We start from the raw sequence: 17,028 nt of genomic DNA, 5'->3' as shown, positions 1-17,028 counted from the left end.
TCTTACACAGGGTCGGCGTTAGGGGGTGGAGATGCAAGCTGGGTAATTGCCCAGGTGCCCATTCTCCCACGGGCACCCATCCAGTGGCGTGCCACTAATAGCAGCAGGCCACGCGGCTGCTATGCGGCCCATGAGTTGGGAGAGCACAATGCCATCGCCGGCTCTGGACACCCCTTCTACCCGGCATCGCACAACTGTTTTGGCATACAGGATGCCGATACAATTGAAAGCAATGATGGAGGAGGGAAGCTGTCCACTCCATCCCCTGTCATTCTCCCTCAGCTTCTGACTTCTCAGCCAGCGGGCATGATGATGTCACTTCATCACGTCAAGCCAGGCAGTGGAGCTGCTGAAACACACTGCGGAGGCCAGAGCAGCAGGTGAACTGTAGAGAGGACTATGGGGTATGCATTATACTATATGTACAATATGGAGGACTATGGGGGGTTCATTATACTGAATGATAGACTATGGGAGGTGCACTATACTATATGGAGGACTATGGACGTGCATTTTACTATACGGAGGACTATGGACGTGCATTATACTATACAGAGGACTATGGGAGTGCATTATACTATACAGAGGACTATGGGTTTGCATTATACTATGCAGAGGACTATGGACGTGTATTATAGTGTATTATACTATACAGAGGACTATGGAAGTGCATTATACTATATGTACAATATGGAGGACTATGGGGGGTTCATTATACTGAATGATGGACTATGGGAGGTGCACTATACTATATGGAGGACTATGGACGTGCATTATACTATACGGAGGACTATGGACGTGCATTATACTATACAGAGGACTATGGGAGTGCATTATACTATACAGAGGACTATGGGTTTGCATTATACTATGCAGAGGACTGAGTGCATTATACTATATAGAAAATTATGGCGAGTGCATTATACTATATGAGGACTATGGTGTGCATTATGTATGGGGGACTATGGGGAGTGCACTATACTATGGAGCATTATGGGGTGTGCAGTATACTATATGGAGGACTATGGGGTGCATTATACTATACGGAGGACTATGGCGGTGCATTATTAGTATAACATATTTAGAGGGCTATATGGGGTCCATTATATTATATGGAAGGCTCAGTGGGGACCATTATAATATTTGGAGGCATTATAATATTTTGAGGCATTATAATATTTGGAGGGGCATAATAATATTTGGGAGGACTATGTGAGGACCTTTATATTTTACAGAAGGCTATGAGGGGTCCATTATACTGTTTGTAGGGCTATGTGAAGGCCACTTATACTGTTTAAAGGGCTGTGTGGGGTCCATTATACTGTGTCCGTTTGTATGTGCTCTGTCCATGTATGCTTCGGTATGTATGTGCTCCATCCACGCAAGTGTCTGAATGTATACAAATATGTGTACATATGTGTTCTGTGTATACATGTATCTGTATGTATGTGTGCTTTATGTATACATACATTAGTGTGTAACATGCAGTTTGTGTATACATGTATGTCACATTCTGGGTGTGTTTATCATTCACAATTATAAATACTAGCATCACAGAAGGGAGTCCATAGGTGTAAACATCAGCAATCGCCGAAGGAACGAGCAAAATGCAGCCTATTCATCAGGCAATTGGACTGTTTAATTGTTCTCAGCAGCACATCGCCCGGGGAAAACTGCAGATGTGCTGCTAATATATGATGCTGATTGATCTATTAGAGATCGTTCTGTCCAGGGCTGTAGAGTTGGAGTTGGCTTCCATTTGGTGAAGTCGGTATGACAGAACCAGGACTGTGGAGACAGAGGTTTGGCTTACCGATGCCACAGCTCCGGTTCTGTCCCCATCAATCTCCATCAGCCAATGAAAAGATGTCAAGAAACAAGCATCAAAGGACTTCAATATTGTCGATAATGCTCATTTAACGGCCTGAACTCAGGCCATGTAAATGTAATGTAAATGCTTTGGTGTGATGATGCAATATGTGAGAATTTGGGGCCCCACTTTAAACTTTTGGGCTTACTATATACTTGAAAGAGATCATTCAGCCAACAGCTCTCTCCCCTCTCCGTACTAATAAACAACAGAATAAGGCCTGTTCATAAACATATGTATGGATGCTGTTTGGCAACAGAATGATCATATCAACAACGCTTGGGTCAATACTTAATGACTTGTATATAGTTGGGCGAAGTTCAGGAATCCGCCTACATAAATGGAGTTCAGCCACTCTCAAAACCCTTTTTCACTGTCTCCCAAAGTTTCTATCATCCGATTCCACTGTCCCCGACTTCCTGCAGGCCAGGGGGCAGTGCGTTCCTGCTTGACTGACAGTTTGGACCAGCAGAATCATCGTATTACTGGCCCAAACTGAGTACTCTCCGATGATGCAAGCACAGATGACTTTGGCTCGGTAGCATTTGAAGAGCGCAGGACCACTGAAGGCCTATTGGAAAGAGCCTGAAAGCGCTCAGTACCTTGCCTAGGTGACCAGCCACTGCTGATAAGACTGTAGAGGTGGTTGGTAACCTAGTCAACAAGTAGTAAACAAAATTAAAATCCCTCCGTTTCTGAGAGGATTGTTAATAATGAGCAATGTTGCTTTGCAAATATCTATTCATAATCATAAAAATATAACTTTAAAAAGGACAAGAATTGGTGAACGGGCGTTTGTAAGAAGACTTGATCCAATTTATCGGCTTGTGCAATTACCCGACAAAACGAGAAAAACATTAGCTCACTGGTTAATTGTTGATAATAGCATAAAAAATCACCATTTTCGGCAGCATATTGCTTTGCATAAGCAGGAGATGTGCTGCAGAAAACACGATGCTGTGTGCAAACAAAATGATTGTACTAATGATCGCCATCAGGCTAGAAAGTATTCTCCAGACACTCTCTTTAAGCATTTTACTTTTCAATATCTTATTCTTTTAAAGATATTGGGCGCCAAATATATCCGGCAGCCGTTCTAAAAGCTTCATCAAAAACGCTTTTTCTTCTTTTTTTGTCCCGCCATTCGGACGATGGTTTCATCTTGATGGCACGTACCCTACTTAGAGGGCAAAGGGTGAGGCTGTGCCTGAACCAGGAAACTACTACGCAGTCCATTTTTGATCACCGTTTTGCATAGAAATGACAAAATCCCTGGTGCCTAAATATCAGTCGACATTGGTTTGTTTTTTTTTAGCTAAATCCGGCTTGGCTTTAGGAAATGTAGACAATGCAGTCCCAATGACAGATCCGGCTCTGCTACGCTGGCAAAGGGAGAGTTAAAGCACAGCTGACAGCCCTCTCCTCCTTCCCCCCACCCTACTGAGAGAGCATGTGTCAGTGTATTTGCCTCTCCCCTCCCTCTAGGGCTTCCTGCACGCCTCCTATGAAGCTCAGCTTTTAAAAGCAGCTGCTGAGAGATGCAGCAAACACTTGGCAGCGCTGCTGAAGTCCAAGCACTGGTAGAGTTAGGGGCAGGAGGGAAGGGTTGACCGTGCCCTGGTGGTGACCCGGGCAGCGCCACCAACTCTTCTTCCCATTAAACCCTGCACACAACTTTTCCTTGACCACTGTTGGTTCATCTGCGGAGAGGCACTCTGGGTAATTCCAGATACATCTCCGGTGTAGCCAAGCTCTTTCCCATATTACCGTATTAGTGCCCTCCTGATCAACATTCATCTAGACCGCTCCCTGCTTAAGCTAGAAAAGGTTGTAGACCAGATTCGGTCATCCCAGAATAGTTCTGGAGTTTAGCTAAAAAAATGCAACGTGAAGGATGTAGGATGAGCGGAGGGGTGCAAGAGCCGGCAGTGGCCGGAATGATCACCTTAGACGACTTGGACAACATGACGGACGAGTTGGGCTCCGACTCCGCGTACAACAGTAACGGAAGCGTCGAGGAAGAAACCGAACCCATGGAAGACGGAGAACAGGACCGGCTGCTCAACTACTGGCAAACCGTGGCGAGAGGACATCAAGTCGAGGTGCCAAATGGTAAGGGGCCATGGGGCAGAATCCCTGGGATGTTTCACGTAACTTTGTTCATACTGAGGTTCCTGGTTCATGAAAAGAATTAGCTACAATCTTGTATGCAAAGGGTAAGGGCTCATGCAGACCACCGTCACGGACAGACTGAATGGAGAAGATAGGAGAAACATTGTTTTTTTGCCCAATTCTCCACATCTGGGAAAATCGGATCCAAGTCTGATGAGCATAATTGGGCCGATTTTCTCAGATGGAGAACGTACGGCGGTCTGCACCTGGCCGGAGTCACATATTTCCTGACCCAAACACGACAGGCTCATATATGTCGGGCTGTCTCTGGGCAGGAGACATGCGGCAAGTCCATACTCATGTGAATCCGGCGCAATACTGAAAAAGTTCTGCAACTTCCTTGTATACTAAGTATCAATTCCTACCCTTTTTCGAGCTTTCTGCTTGTGATCAGTGAATGGTAGCACATTTTGCTTATAGATTGGCACATGAACCGGTCAGGGTACGTTCCCACGGTCAGGAAACGCTGCGGGTTGGACTCTGCGTACATCCGCAGCATCCAACCCGCAGCGGCCAGATGTTACAGTATAGTGGATGAGATTTTATGAAATCCCATCTCCACTGTGCGTGCAGGGACGCCACCGGCTTCAATGCGGAGACGGACACGCGGCACATCTTTCGAGACTGCAGCATGTCAATTTATCTTGCGGAGACGCTCAGTCTCCGCAAGATAAATTTCATGTCCCATGTATTGGGGGCGGTGATTCCGCATGGTTCAATGAACACATGCAGAATCACCTGCATTCAAAAGCCGGCAGCTCTTTGGACGGAGCGGACGTGCTGCGTCCAAAGCGCTGCTTCTTTCTGACCGTGGGAACATACCCTCAGAGCTTTGCTATAAATGTCTCCAGACTAATCTTCAGCTCAGGATGTCAGACTGATACATTAGCATGCTACTAAAAAAAGGGAGATTTGGGCTGCTGGTGGCAATGCAGGACCAGCTAGAAGAGTTTGGGTGTGAGCAGGAAAGTTCCCATTCCCTGACATCGCATTCCGCTACCAAGGCATGCTGGGCATTATAGTGAGCACAGTCTCGCTTTGCAGATTATTGCAAGGCTCTGTGTTATCTCCTGCGTTGGCGAGGCAGAGAATCATCCCCCAGTACAAACTTAAGTCTATTAACAAAGGATTTACATCATAGAGCTTATTCACTCTGTGCTGCGGCCATGACCAGAAGTGACAACTGGCCCGTATGCAGCAAGGACAAAGCAGCTTCTCTGCTACATACAGGCTGATGCGATGGTGTGTGATGTTAGGATTCTTGCCAAGTCCGATAGTACGAGGTCACTTATATGCTCACTTCTCTTTATATTATGCTCATAGAAGTGTAGGAAGTGGCGATATGAGTTGGTAAGAGGTGATGATTGCACACCGATCACAAGAACAAGAGTCTCAAAGTCCCTGCTTCAGCGGTGCAGAAGTGAGCATGTGAGACCCCTCCAGTCTACAGAAGTGGTGGTCGCACATGCTCAGTAGAGCTCCGGTCACTCTGGGCTGTTAGCGCTTGGTTCCCAGGATCAGTTACAGGTGCCTGACAGTGGCTTATTCGTCACTTCCTAACGGGAACACATGAATGCCCACCAAAGCTGAGCATACATGTGTCAGACAGCAAGAAAAAAAAAACACCTTTCAATGCTAAGGCTGGTTTCACATTTGCGTCTGTGCGCGGAGTGTTTGATCTGCATGCGTCATGAGTACGTATATTTAACATGGTGTACGCATGGACATGCATTTGCATGCGTTCGTATGCCTTTGCGTACGCATGCGTTTTTCGCGGTGTGCTGCTGGGCATGGCGTATGCAACATGTTGCATTTTTGGAGGTGTCAAAAATATGTCAAATATGCGCATGCGGATGAGTGCTTTAAAAAACGCATTACTGTCTATAGGAATGCATGCGTACGCTGCAGGAGTTTGATGCGCTTGCGTACTTCGGACTGCGCATGTCCAGGAACTGATTGAGACCCTCCCTCCTGGAAATATCAAGCACATGCGCATAAACAATGCAAAAGCAGGCAAAAACCCCATACAAACGCATGCACACGCAGCGTTTTTTTGCCGTCATGTGTAAGCTGATGCGGATAAAAAACGCTGCATAAACATGCGTTTGCGTATGCAGATGATACGCTGCGCACATATATGCAAATGTGAACTTAGCCTAAAAGTGACAATCTGCAACATGCCGGCCACTAAGCGTCTCCTTTCTGTATAACTTACTCGCTTAGACTGGTTTCACATTTGCGTCTATGTGCGCAGCATATCATCCGCAACTGCATGCAAAAATGCAAGCAAACGCATAATAATGCAGCTTTTTTTATCCGCATCAGCTTACACATGACAGCAAAAAAACGCAGCGTTTGCATGCATGTGTATGCGTTTTTACATGCGTTTGCTATTTCCAGCAGGGCGTGTCTCAATGGGCGTGTCTAAAATTCCTGGACATGCGCTGTGCAAAGTACGCAAGCCCATCGAACGCATGCGTATGCAAAGACATGCGTACGCATGCGTTCCCATAGACAGTAATGCGTTTTTTAACGCACTCATCCGCATGCCTGTGCATATTTGACAAAAATTTTCCGCCTCAAAAATTCCAATATGGTGCGTTAGCAGCACCCCGCCGCACACCGCGAAAAAACGCATGCATAAGCAAATGCTGGCGTAAGCAAATGGTGCGGAACGTATGCTAACGCATGCACCTACGTCTACCATGTTAAAGACGCATGCGGATGTATGCGTCAAACGCTGCAAACACAAACGCAAATGTGAAACCAGCCTTATACCTGTCCAGGGCAATCAGTCTACAGACAGCGGGGGCAGGCGTTCCCCCTCGACGGTCAGCGGGGGCAGCCCCCCCCTCCTCGACGGTCAGCAGGGGCAGGCCATTGTCTGCTCCTTGCCCTTTAAACTGCATAAGGGTTATTAAAAAAAATGGGATTTCAGTAAAGATAAAGGCAATGCTGAGATAACAGAAAAAGGATGTTTCCACACCTACAGTGCTGGCAGAAAGCTGATAAATTGGGACTACCCTACCCACTAGTTACAGAGCACAAGAATTTCAGGACAGCTCCCAGATATATTAGGTATGTGCTCCAAAAATCAGTTTTATCTTGTTGTGGGATGGATGGAACCACAAACCACACTATTCTACATGCTTTATATGAAAGGACAGGGGTGCTTGAAGTCAACAGAACAGCTTATATCATGGTATTTGACATTATGTAAAGAGATGTCCAAAGCTGGAACGTGCAGCCACCAACTAATCTTAACACATGGTCTGTGCTTCATTGAGTCATGAATCCATTGCTATATCGTGAGTGTGTGATGGACATCCCCTCGCAGATGCTACCACCTGCAGCTTCATCTACGTCCTATCCCATTCACCCGGGGATGGTTTGCTTCTGTTCCGATATTAATCCTCTGCCCCATGGATCACATCGAATCCATAGAACACGTGGGACACCTTCCATAAGTCTCTACAGTGGAGACCCCCTCCAGGTAGAAATTGCCCCCCCCCCAGCATATTTCTAGACAAGACAATGTGCACCAGCGGTCTGCTCCCTACTTCATACGGGTCTGCTGGCTGGATCACATTCCCCTGTACACATTTCGTTACCCCCATTATCTCTGCTGCATGACTGAGCCATTAGCCGGGAGGAACCAAGACTTTCCACCACAGCAAGACCGTACACACAGACCAGATGCGGTCGGTGGGCATGTTTTAATAGAGGAGGCTTTGGGTCTACACCTTTAGTGAGCAAATCTACTAAACAGATTAAAATTAGTTTTCCTCAACTATTTAAAAAAATTAAAAATATATATTACGTTAAATATTTACTATTTCTTATCCCCGCAGTGATCACATGACTCCCTGGTCCGAAATTAAGACTTCCCATACAAGTGTATTGAAAAAGGCACAATACCTCTGCACATGCGCTGTGACAACGATCTTGACCACATGCGCATTATTGGCCCAAGATAAAAAGTTATTTTGAGCTGTACATCAGAAAAAAAGACCAATCTGCTTCTCTATATGGTATGGTGGGACTCGTCAGTGAGAGGGACAAACTGCAGCATGTAAAGAAACAGACGACACGTCGTGAGGGAACAGCAAAAGTGTTAAACAGGGGCAGAAGTGGAGAGACCCTTGTAAATAAAAGTCTTTAGTATTGGAAAATCCCTTTAACGATATCCTGTCACTTACTCAAAATGACTCTTTAAAAAATCTGAGCTTTCCCGAGTCTGCCACTGTTTTCCGTTTTGCGCTGTGTCGCTCCATTAGAGTGATATTAACATTTGTTGCTTTTGGAGCTCAGTATGGGAAAATCTCTGCTTGCAATCCATCTGGGTGTTTCTTCAGAGTCTTCTCAGGGAGGGATGAAGGTGCACACCCTCAATCAGACGCTGATCTAGCAGTTTTAGTGTCTCAGATGCCGCACAGCTGTGACTGTCAGTGTCTGGAAGGGAGAAGAAAGTGTACTCCCCGAGAAGACTCTTAAGAGACACCCAGCCGAGATTTCACATACTGCGCTCCAAAAACAACATAAGTGAATATCTCTTCAATGGAGCGATGCAGCGCAAAACGGAAAAGAGTGGTACAATCAGGAGAGCTCATTGATTTTTAAAAGTTACATAATTTTTTTTGAACAAGTGACCGGCCGTGTTACAATTTGATAACTTTACCAGAGAGGTGCATTGAGTGTCAGCGTGCATATGCACCTTCATTTTGCTAAAGTGTATCAGAGGCTCTATAGACAGAATACAGGCTGCCATAAATAGCTGCCGTGACGCCACCAATTTGACTCATAAGGAATGGAAAGGAATTGAAAACGGTCTCCAGTTTTATGCAGACCTTTCCTGGAAAGGTTTCTTTAAATAAAAAAAGCCCCCCTTTTGATCAAGCGAATAGAAAATACACAGGTTTTTGCTGCACGTTCCTTCACCCCATGTGCGAGTCGAGTCAGTGCCGTCCGCGCCGCTGATTCATTCAGTGGAGAGCACTTAACCAGCCTTGCAGAGAATTCAGCAAGCGCTGCAGATAGCACTTGGGCAATAGAGTGCATTCAGTGACCTTGTATGCTGATCCTGCAGCAGTAAACCATGCAGGCCCTGAATTACCAGCCCAGGAGCCGCTTCCTTCATGTGCCAGCTGCTACAATAAGAGGATTTGATGAAAATCACAGAAAATCTCTTTGCGGTGTATTAAAGTGAACAATACATTGCAATCCCATCCTTACTTCTATGGGAAATCTTATAGTGATGAGGTCTCTGAGAAATGAGAATCCATCAGGCCTGGGAATGTATGTCATATGGGGGAGCGGGCACACACTCCTAGAGTACAACTCCTGCGGCTCTGGATTACCAAATATTCTGCATTATTGGACGGTCAGATCACAGAGAGAGAACAAACCTATCTTGTAATGGCACAATGGAGCAGATTACCAGCTCAGCTCTGCTATATCTTCCAGTGTTGCATGCACAATCCCCATACCGTCATGCATAGCTGTAGTACATGCCCAATACCCGGGACGAATGTAGGGCTATTTAAGCGTGCCAAAGTCTATAATCAATTATCCATCAATTATTCACAAGGTTTAGTGCCATTAGAAAGATCCGAACGTCAGGTATCGGCTTTCAACAAACATTCATCAACTTCACCTAGACTGGACCAATGAGATTCACTGCAATCTGTACATGGCTTTATGTAAAAAGGGGCACTGATTCTCCTTATAGAGACCACCAAACCAAATGGGCACAGGGAGACTAATGGGTCAAGAGATGCTCCCTGGGAAAGAAAGCTTATTCTCTAGTGCCCCCTGTTGAAGAGCGCTACCCTAAATTGTAAAATGCCCATGTCTTTAAGGCGACCCTCCACCTATCACACTAAATATGAGAATACATTTGTTATGTGTAATCACTGTACCTAATGTGCTTCCTTTTACTGCCTCCATATCGGAGGTCAGTGACACATTGCTCCAGATAACAATGCCGTACATTGGCTAAATACTTCCATATAGCTGCCCAGACTTCAATGCTGAAACACACCGAGGCCAGATACGAACGCTGAGCCCGATTGCCAACGCCGAGCCCGATTGCCAAAGCCGAGCCCATGCAGCCCAAATACGAATACTGCCATGTAGAACCCAAATACTACTACCACCACAACCTGCCCTGGACAACTGTAGTGCCCACTTCAGCTGGGGGGGCTGATGTGCGCAGGTCACATAGCTTTTGGACTGGGGTATTAGTTCCTACCAAGTGCCGAGTAGTCACCAACTTTGGTTGTGCAATACCAAAGTCATAACGGTGGACGCCGTGGCGAGCCATGGCGAAAGGTGGTAGGACTAATCACAGAGACAGGCAATTTCAGGCTTAGAGAGCATGGGAATCTGTAAAGTCCTTTTGGGGACGACAGTCATTAACACAAGAGTGACTCCCTCTGAATGCAATTATATATTGGCTATGGGGAGCAAATGTTATTGTATTGGTGTCATCTAGATCATGATCCATAAATCATGAAACCTGAACTGAATCAACTTAAAAGCAGATGGTGGCAGTTCCACAAGGTCCAAAACGTAAATGGCATATTTCTTTGTTGGTGTATAGACAGGGTGACAATCTTTGGTCGGCCCCGATTTATCCAAGATCAGCTTTGTTTCATGGACTATAATAATTCACCCCACCAGGATTTTTGGGGAGCAACCCATTGAGCCTCAGACGTCCTCCTGCCAGAAGATCAGATGTGAGCGAGAACGGATGTATAGATTTTCCCACAGCATGGTGTGGTACGGTATACAAAATCACAGACGGCTGAGGACCCATCAACAAGGGGTTTAGTGATGAACGTGCAGGAATTCTCCAATACACATGACTTCCGTTTAAACCCTGCATTATATTCAGGAGGCAATTCCAGAACCGCCGAATCTTAGAGCGTTAAAGCCATTTCTGCATCCACAGGAGGTGCAATTTTCAAGGGGCTCCTTGTGAGAAGGAAGGCAGACCAACGGCAACTTTTCTGCTTTTAGAGCTAATCAATCATGTAATTTCCCAGTATGGAAAAGACCTATAAAGGCAATTACAAGAAAAAAATAACTTAAACACATTCTTTGATTAGAAGAAATAGGATCTCAAATTTGAGCAAATAATCTTAAGTGGGTATTCAAGTCTAAGCAACATGTCACTCATCTGCCTGAAAGGACACCATTTTTAGATTGGCATGGGTCCCACTAATCGTTAGACCAGACTTGGATTCTCCAATCACGCCTGGCCACTAGATCGTGGCTCAAAAACGTGGCACGGTGTGACTGATTGCGCATGTGCAATGCCATTGCATTCATAGTGACCACACAATCCTGGCCAGGTGGTGCGCATGGCTGTTTAAGGTTGATTGGCACTACGCATGAGAGGCCTGCCTCAACAATCAGCGCCTCCTGTTTGACGTTTTTCACCATTTCCAGTGTTGCACGGCTCTTCCCTGGCTGCAGCAACTAGAAGAGGTTGAAGTAAGCGTCTGGTTGCGCATGCACAGTGCCGCACACTGAACATGTCCAAATGCTGCGTTCTGCTCTTTTGGCCAGTGTCACAGACTTGAACGGACTGGAGGATCGCTTGTGCAACCTGCAGCTCCATTTGGCTTCTCCTGGAGGAGGTTTTCTGCTGTTCTCTTGTAAAGAGTGACTGGCGCTACATGAGCTTATGATACTTTGTTCAACACTCTGACCATGGGCACTCTGCACTCCGGAGTCTATGGCTCGAGAGAGAAAAAGAGAGAGAGAAAGAGAGAAAAAGAGAGAGAGAAAAGAGAGAGAAAGAGAGAGAAAAGAGAGAAGAGAGAAAAGAGAGGAGAGAGAAAAAAAAGAGAGAAAGAGAGAAGAGAAAAGAGAGAAAGAGAAAGATAAAAATAAAAATAAAAGAGAAAAAAAGAAAGATAAAAAAAAGAAAGGGGAGAGAGAGAGAGAGAGAGAGAACTGATAGACCTAAAATGGAATATGCTCAACAAACTGGAAACTGCAACCTGTACGCAAAACTAGTTCATGAGAGACACAAACCCTGGAAGAAACCACCAACCCCACACTGAGTGAAGCAGAGCAGCAACCTGGCAGAAATAGAGACCATGCTTAGCTCCATGTGCAAGAAACTCATGAGATTGGATCAATTGCCTACAACAAGGTCAGCAGTCAGCAATCCAAGATGTCCTAAGCAGGACAGCCCATTACAAGGTATACAGCTACACAAGGTCAGCCCTAATTATCAGTAGCTGGAACATCCAGGGCCTGAACACTTCAGCCTTCAGATGCAAGACAAACAACCCAGACTTAAAACAAAGATTGAAAACCATTGATATACAGAACCTCCTTGAAACATGGACTAAGGCCGGGGTCACACTTGGGAGTGTGATGCGAAAAACTTGAGCGAGTCTTTCGCATCAATACCCGGCACTGCCGCCGGCACTCGGACTGGAGCGTTCGGCTGCATGTATTTCTATGCAGCCGCACGCTCCAGTCCCAAGTGCCGGCTGTAGTGTGGGGGTATTGATGCGAGAGTTTCTCGCATCACACTTGCAAGTGTGACCCCGGCCTAAGGCAAATAATGAATCCTATGTCCCACCGGATACAGGGAATTCTCTGTCTCCGCCCTGAAAAAACAAAACATCAAACAGGGCTGGAGCTCAGGAGGAATATTAGTCTGGTACAAAGAGGAGCTCCATGAACATATCAGAGAAGTGAAGAGAGGAGACAGCCACATCTTGATAAGTATAAACCGCTCCATCCTCACCTCCCGGGCCAACGTCTATCTCTGTGCAGCGTACGTAGCTTCTTCAGTCTCCATAATTCAACCCAGACAACTTTGAGACCCTAAAGACTGAAGCTGCCCACTTCTAGTCTCTGGGCAACCATCTCATCTACGGTGACCTCAACGCAAGAACGGGAAGGGAAAGAGACAACTGACCACTAATGGAAACATCTATATATTTGGAGCAGATACCGACTGACAACCCAGTGCACACTGACAGGAACAGCTATGACTGCATAGTTAATAAAAGTGGCAAAACACTGTTGAACCTATGCCGAAGCCTTGGACTTCGTATCCTCAATGGCCGCACCAAGGGAGACTCATTGGGAAGACATACCCTAAACTCCCATGTGGGCAGCAGTGTGATAGACTATGCCATCACAGATATGGACCCTACAAATATTGGCGCCCTTGTAGTCACCCCACAAACACACCTGTCAGACCACAACCAACTGCTCCTATACATCAAATCCACAAACAAATCACTCTCACAAACCCCGCAAGGAGCGGCCTCTTCAGCTTGACGCCATCTTTCAAATGGTCCAAGCTGTCAGCCCCAAAATATAAAGATGTCATCAACAGACCAGAGATCAAGGAGAAACTCCAACGCTTCCATAATAACGTGCATGAACTTAACCCAGAAGGAGTACACCTAGCGGTAAGAGACCGTAACGATATTCTCTATGCCATGGCAGAACTGTCCGACCTAAAAACAAGCATCAACAAGAGGCCGAGTAAACAAAATCCCAACAACTGGTTTGATAAAGAATGTAAGATCATACAGAAGGCCCCAAGAATGGCCTCAAATAAAAAACAGAGACCCAAACGACCCCACTCTGAGAGAAGTCTACCACACCATACAATGAAATTACAAAGCCATCCTCAGAAGGAAAAAGCAAAACCACATCTCCACCAAACTGCTCCAACTCCAAGAAGCTCTTGCAGACAACAAATTTTGGGAACTGTGGAATCCCCTTGGATCCAACCAGAAAAGCAACAGCCTCCACATCCAGAGCAGCAACATCTGGCTCCAGTACTTCAAGGACCTTTACAAAGACATCCCAAGTGAAGAGCTGAAACCGACACAAAAAAGCTTGTGAAAAAACTGAAAGATATGGAGGAAAAGTTCAAAGATTTCCAAAATCCTCTAGATACACCAATCACACTGACAGAAATAACAGAAAGGATCACAAGGATAAAAAGGTAAAAAAGCCAGTGGTCCAGATGGGATCCTCCCAGAAATGCTAAAATACAGCCCTCCAGACATCCAGGCTGCGATAAAAAAAAAACTATTTAATATCGTACTGTGGGCTGGCTGCTTCCCCAAAAACTGCAACCAAGGCCTCATAACCCCTATACACAAATGGGGACAAGTAGGATCCAGCAAACTACAGGGGGATATGTGTCAGCAGCAACCTAGGTAAACTCTTCAACTGCATTTTGAACAAGAGGATCCTCACCTTCCTCACCGAGCACAACGTCCTTAGCAAGAGCCAAGAAGAGTTCATGCCGAACCACATCTACACTCTGCACAGCCTCATCAAGAGCCATGTCCACAATACAAAGAACGGGAAGATATACGACTGTTTTGTGGACTTCAAGAAGGCCTTCGACTCAGTGTGGCACCCAGGACTATTCCTAAAACTGCTGGGGAGCGGAATAGGAGGCATCCAAAGCTCCTATACTGAGAACAGTTGCAGCGTGAGGGTCAACGGAAAGAGGACGGCCTATTTCCAACAAAGGCGAGGCGTGAGACAGGGCTGCAGCCTCAGTCCAACGCTCTTTAACATCTACATCAATGAGCTGGTGGTGGCCCTAGAGTCCTCCTCAGCACCAGGACTCACCCTCCATGACACCCAGGTAAAATTTCTGCTGATGACCTCGTGTTGTTATCACCAACTGAGAAAGGCCTCCAAGATCATCTGAAAATCCTAGAGACCTTCAGCAGCACATGGGCACTGCCAATCAACCAGAAAACTAAAATCATGGTGTTCCAGAAAAGAAAGCAGAAACCTACTGGCCATCCTACCTTTATGATAGACAACTGTTCACTTACAGTAACCAACAAGTACACCTACCTGGGTCTAGAACTCAGCCAGTCGGGGAGCTTCAAACAGCAAGCCATAGAGTTACTGAAAGACAAGGCATCCAAAGCCTTCTACACCATCAGAAGACGTCTGTACCATCGCAAGGCACTAAGTAATGGTCTGGCTAAAAATCTTTGACTCCATCATTGCCCTAATCCTTCTGTACGGCAGTGAGGTCTGGGGCCCAGTCTCATATTCAATCTGGTCAAAGTGGGACGCTGGGCTGACTGAAATATTCCACATAGAGTTCTGCAATCATCTTCTCCAAGTCCATTGGAGCACATCAAACAGTGCCTGCTGAGCAGAGTTGGGCAGATTACTACTACACCTCGCAATCCAGAAGAAGGTGCTGTCATTCACGGGTCATCTACAAAGTAGTAGTCCCAGCTCCTACCATCACAAAGCCTTCCCACACCTGGAAGCCTCTCAACACAAAGTACCCAAAGCAGCCTGACCAAGCCATCGACCTACCTGGCCTGACAAGAGGCGATATCCGGAAGATGGTACATAAAGTCAAAGAGGAATATCTCAGGATCTGGAAAAATGACAAACAAATCCCAGAAACTGACGATATACCAGAATCTACAGAGGGAGTACAAACTAGCCCCATATCTAGAGAAACTAGAAAACCCCAAAGAGCGACAGATCCTGAGCCGGTACAGACTGAGCGCCCACAGCCTACTCATCAAATCCGGGCAGCACATACAGAACTACAAGCCCCGAGAGAGAAGACTCTGCCAGCAGTGCCCCCAGGAGGCTGTGGAGGATGGGGCCCTCCTCCTGCTAGGGTGCCCCAAATACTCCGCAGTGAGGGACACTCAATTCAAGAGACTGATCTCCTCCCAGACTTCACCTCCATGGAGGAGGAAAAGAAACTGCCGATAATACTGGGGGAAGAGGAAAGTGCAGCAGTCACAGCAGCGGAATATGTCAGTGTCTGACACAGGCTAAGAGGAGCCTAATATGTCATGGAACTCTATACCCCACACTAGACACGTCCCTTTCTTCCGACTAAAGAGCCTGATATGTCATGGATTCCTGTACCCACCCTGGACATGCCCCTATCCTCTAAAACAGTGTTTTTCAACTCCAGTCCTTAAGACCCCACAACAGGTCATGTTTTCAGGATTTCTTTAGTATTGCATAGGCGAGGAATTAATCCTTGAGCAGGTGATGAAATTATCACCTGTGCAAAACTAAGGAAATCCTGAAAACATGACCTGTTGTGGGGTATTGAGGACTGGAGTTGAGAAACACTGCTCTAAAAACAGCCAGATATATCCTGGTCCTCTATATGCCTCCCTACCCCATCCCCCTATTTTTACCATTTGCTTTGGCAATGCTAACATATACTTACTCCTGCCAATAAAGCTCATTTGAATTTGTTTGAGAGAGAGAGAGCGAACAAGAAAGAAAAAAAAAGGAAAGAAAGAGAAACACCTCATCTCTTTTGAAGCAGCAGCCTCTGAGGTGCCCAGGTAATTTAACAGGAGATTCTCGGGTAAACATACGAGGCTGAGATTTGTTTACGCATAAAAGTGTGTTTCCCCAGGAAAAAGCTTCCTATGATAAAAGAAAACTAGACAATTGCATCCAAACGGTTTGGTGCCAGTGGTCAGTGATGAATATTGGGGGGTTGTATTCATCTGATCTACGAAAGATATTTACAACGTTTCAGAGAATGGACGAACATAACACTTCCACTCACATCCCTGTAAGGCTGGCAAAACACCTCCAACTTATTAACAGTCCCAAGGGATGGTAGTATACAAGTCATGCTTCAATTCCAAAAAAAGGTAAAATCGTGATAATGAACATGACGACAATGTCTCTCGGGGTGAAGATATCCTGTAAGTTGGGGATCTCATAATCTGCTAAAAGACCCAGCACATCCCACAATCAGCCCCCACATGGTTTGTGTAACAAACACGGACAGGTGAGCAGCCCCATAGGATACAAAGAAACGCTACAGGAGAGAAAAGCGCCAATAGGGTCTTATCCAATGATTAATGAAGGTTTTTTAATCAGTTTGCACTGGCCTGATATTACACGATATCAAGCATATAGACTCATCCGAGTTAACAGCAGCGGATCCACAGGTCAAACAAATG

The 17,028-nt window shown here is 45.9% G+C and overlaps 2 protein-coding genes across 3 annotated transcripts in view; one reads left to right on the top strand and one right to left on the bottom strand.

Annotated features, from left to right (window-relative positions):
• The window catches only part of FANCM (FA complementation group M), a 110,601-nt gene that overhangs the window by 47,309 nt on the left and 46,264 nt on the right, over positions 1–17,028 (bottom strand). The gene's annotated exons all lie outside the window — the stretch shown is intronic.
• LOC143777163 (heme-binding protein 1-like) overlaps positions 3,354–17,028 on the top strand; it is a 48,329-nt gene continuing 34,654 nt past the window's right edge. Inside the window, exon 1 of one of the 2 annotated variants that reach the window (XM_077267272.1) lies at positions 3,354–3,982. In XM_077267272.1, coding sequence (XP_077123387.1) covers positions 3,751–3,982 — 232 coding nt within the window. In that variant the 5' untranslated portion in view covers positions 3,354–3,750. The remainder of the gene's footprint in view (positions 3,983–17,028) is intronic. The other variant, XM_077267280.1, reaches the window with a different exon arrangement.

This window comes from Ranitomeya variabilis, chromosome 1, assembly GCF_051348905.1.
Source record: "Ranitomeya variabilis isolate aRanVar5 chromosome 1, aRanVar5.hap1, whole genome shotgun sequence".
NCBI classification, from domain to species: domain Eukaryota; kingdom Metazoa; phylum Chordata; class Amphibia; order Anura; family Dendrobatidae; genus Ranitomeya; species Ranitomeya variabilis.
Note: the sequence above shows the minus strand (reverse complement) of the source record. Positions and strands in the feature narration are given on the sequence as shown.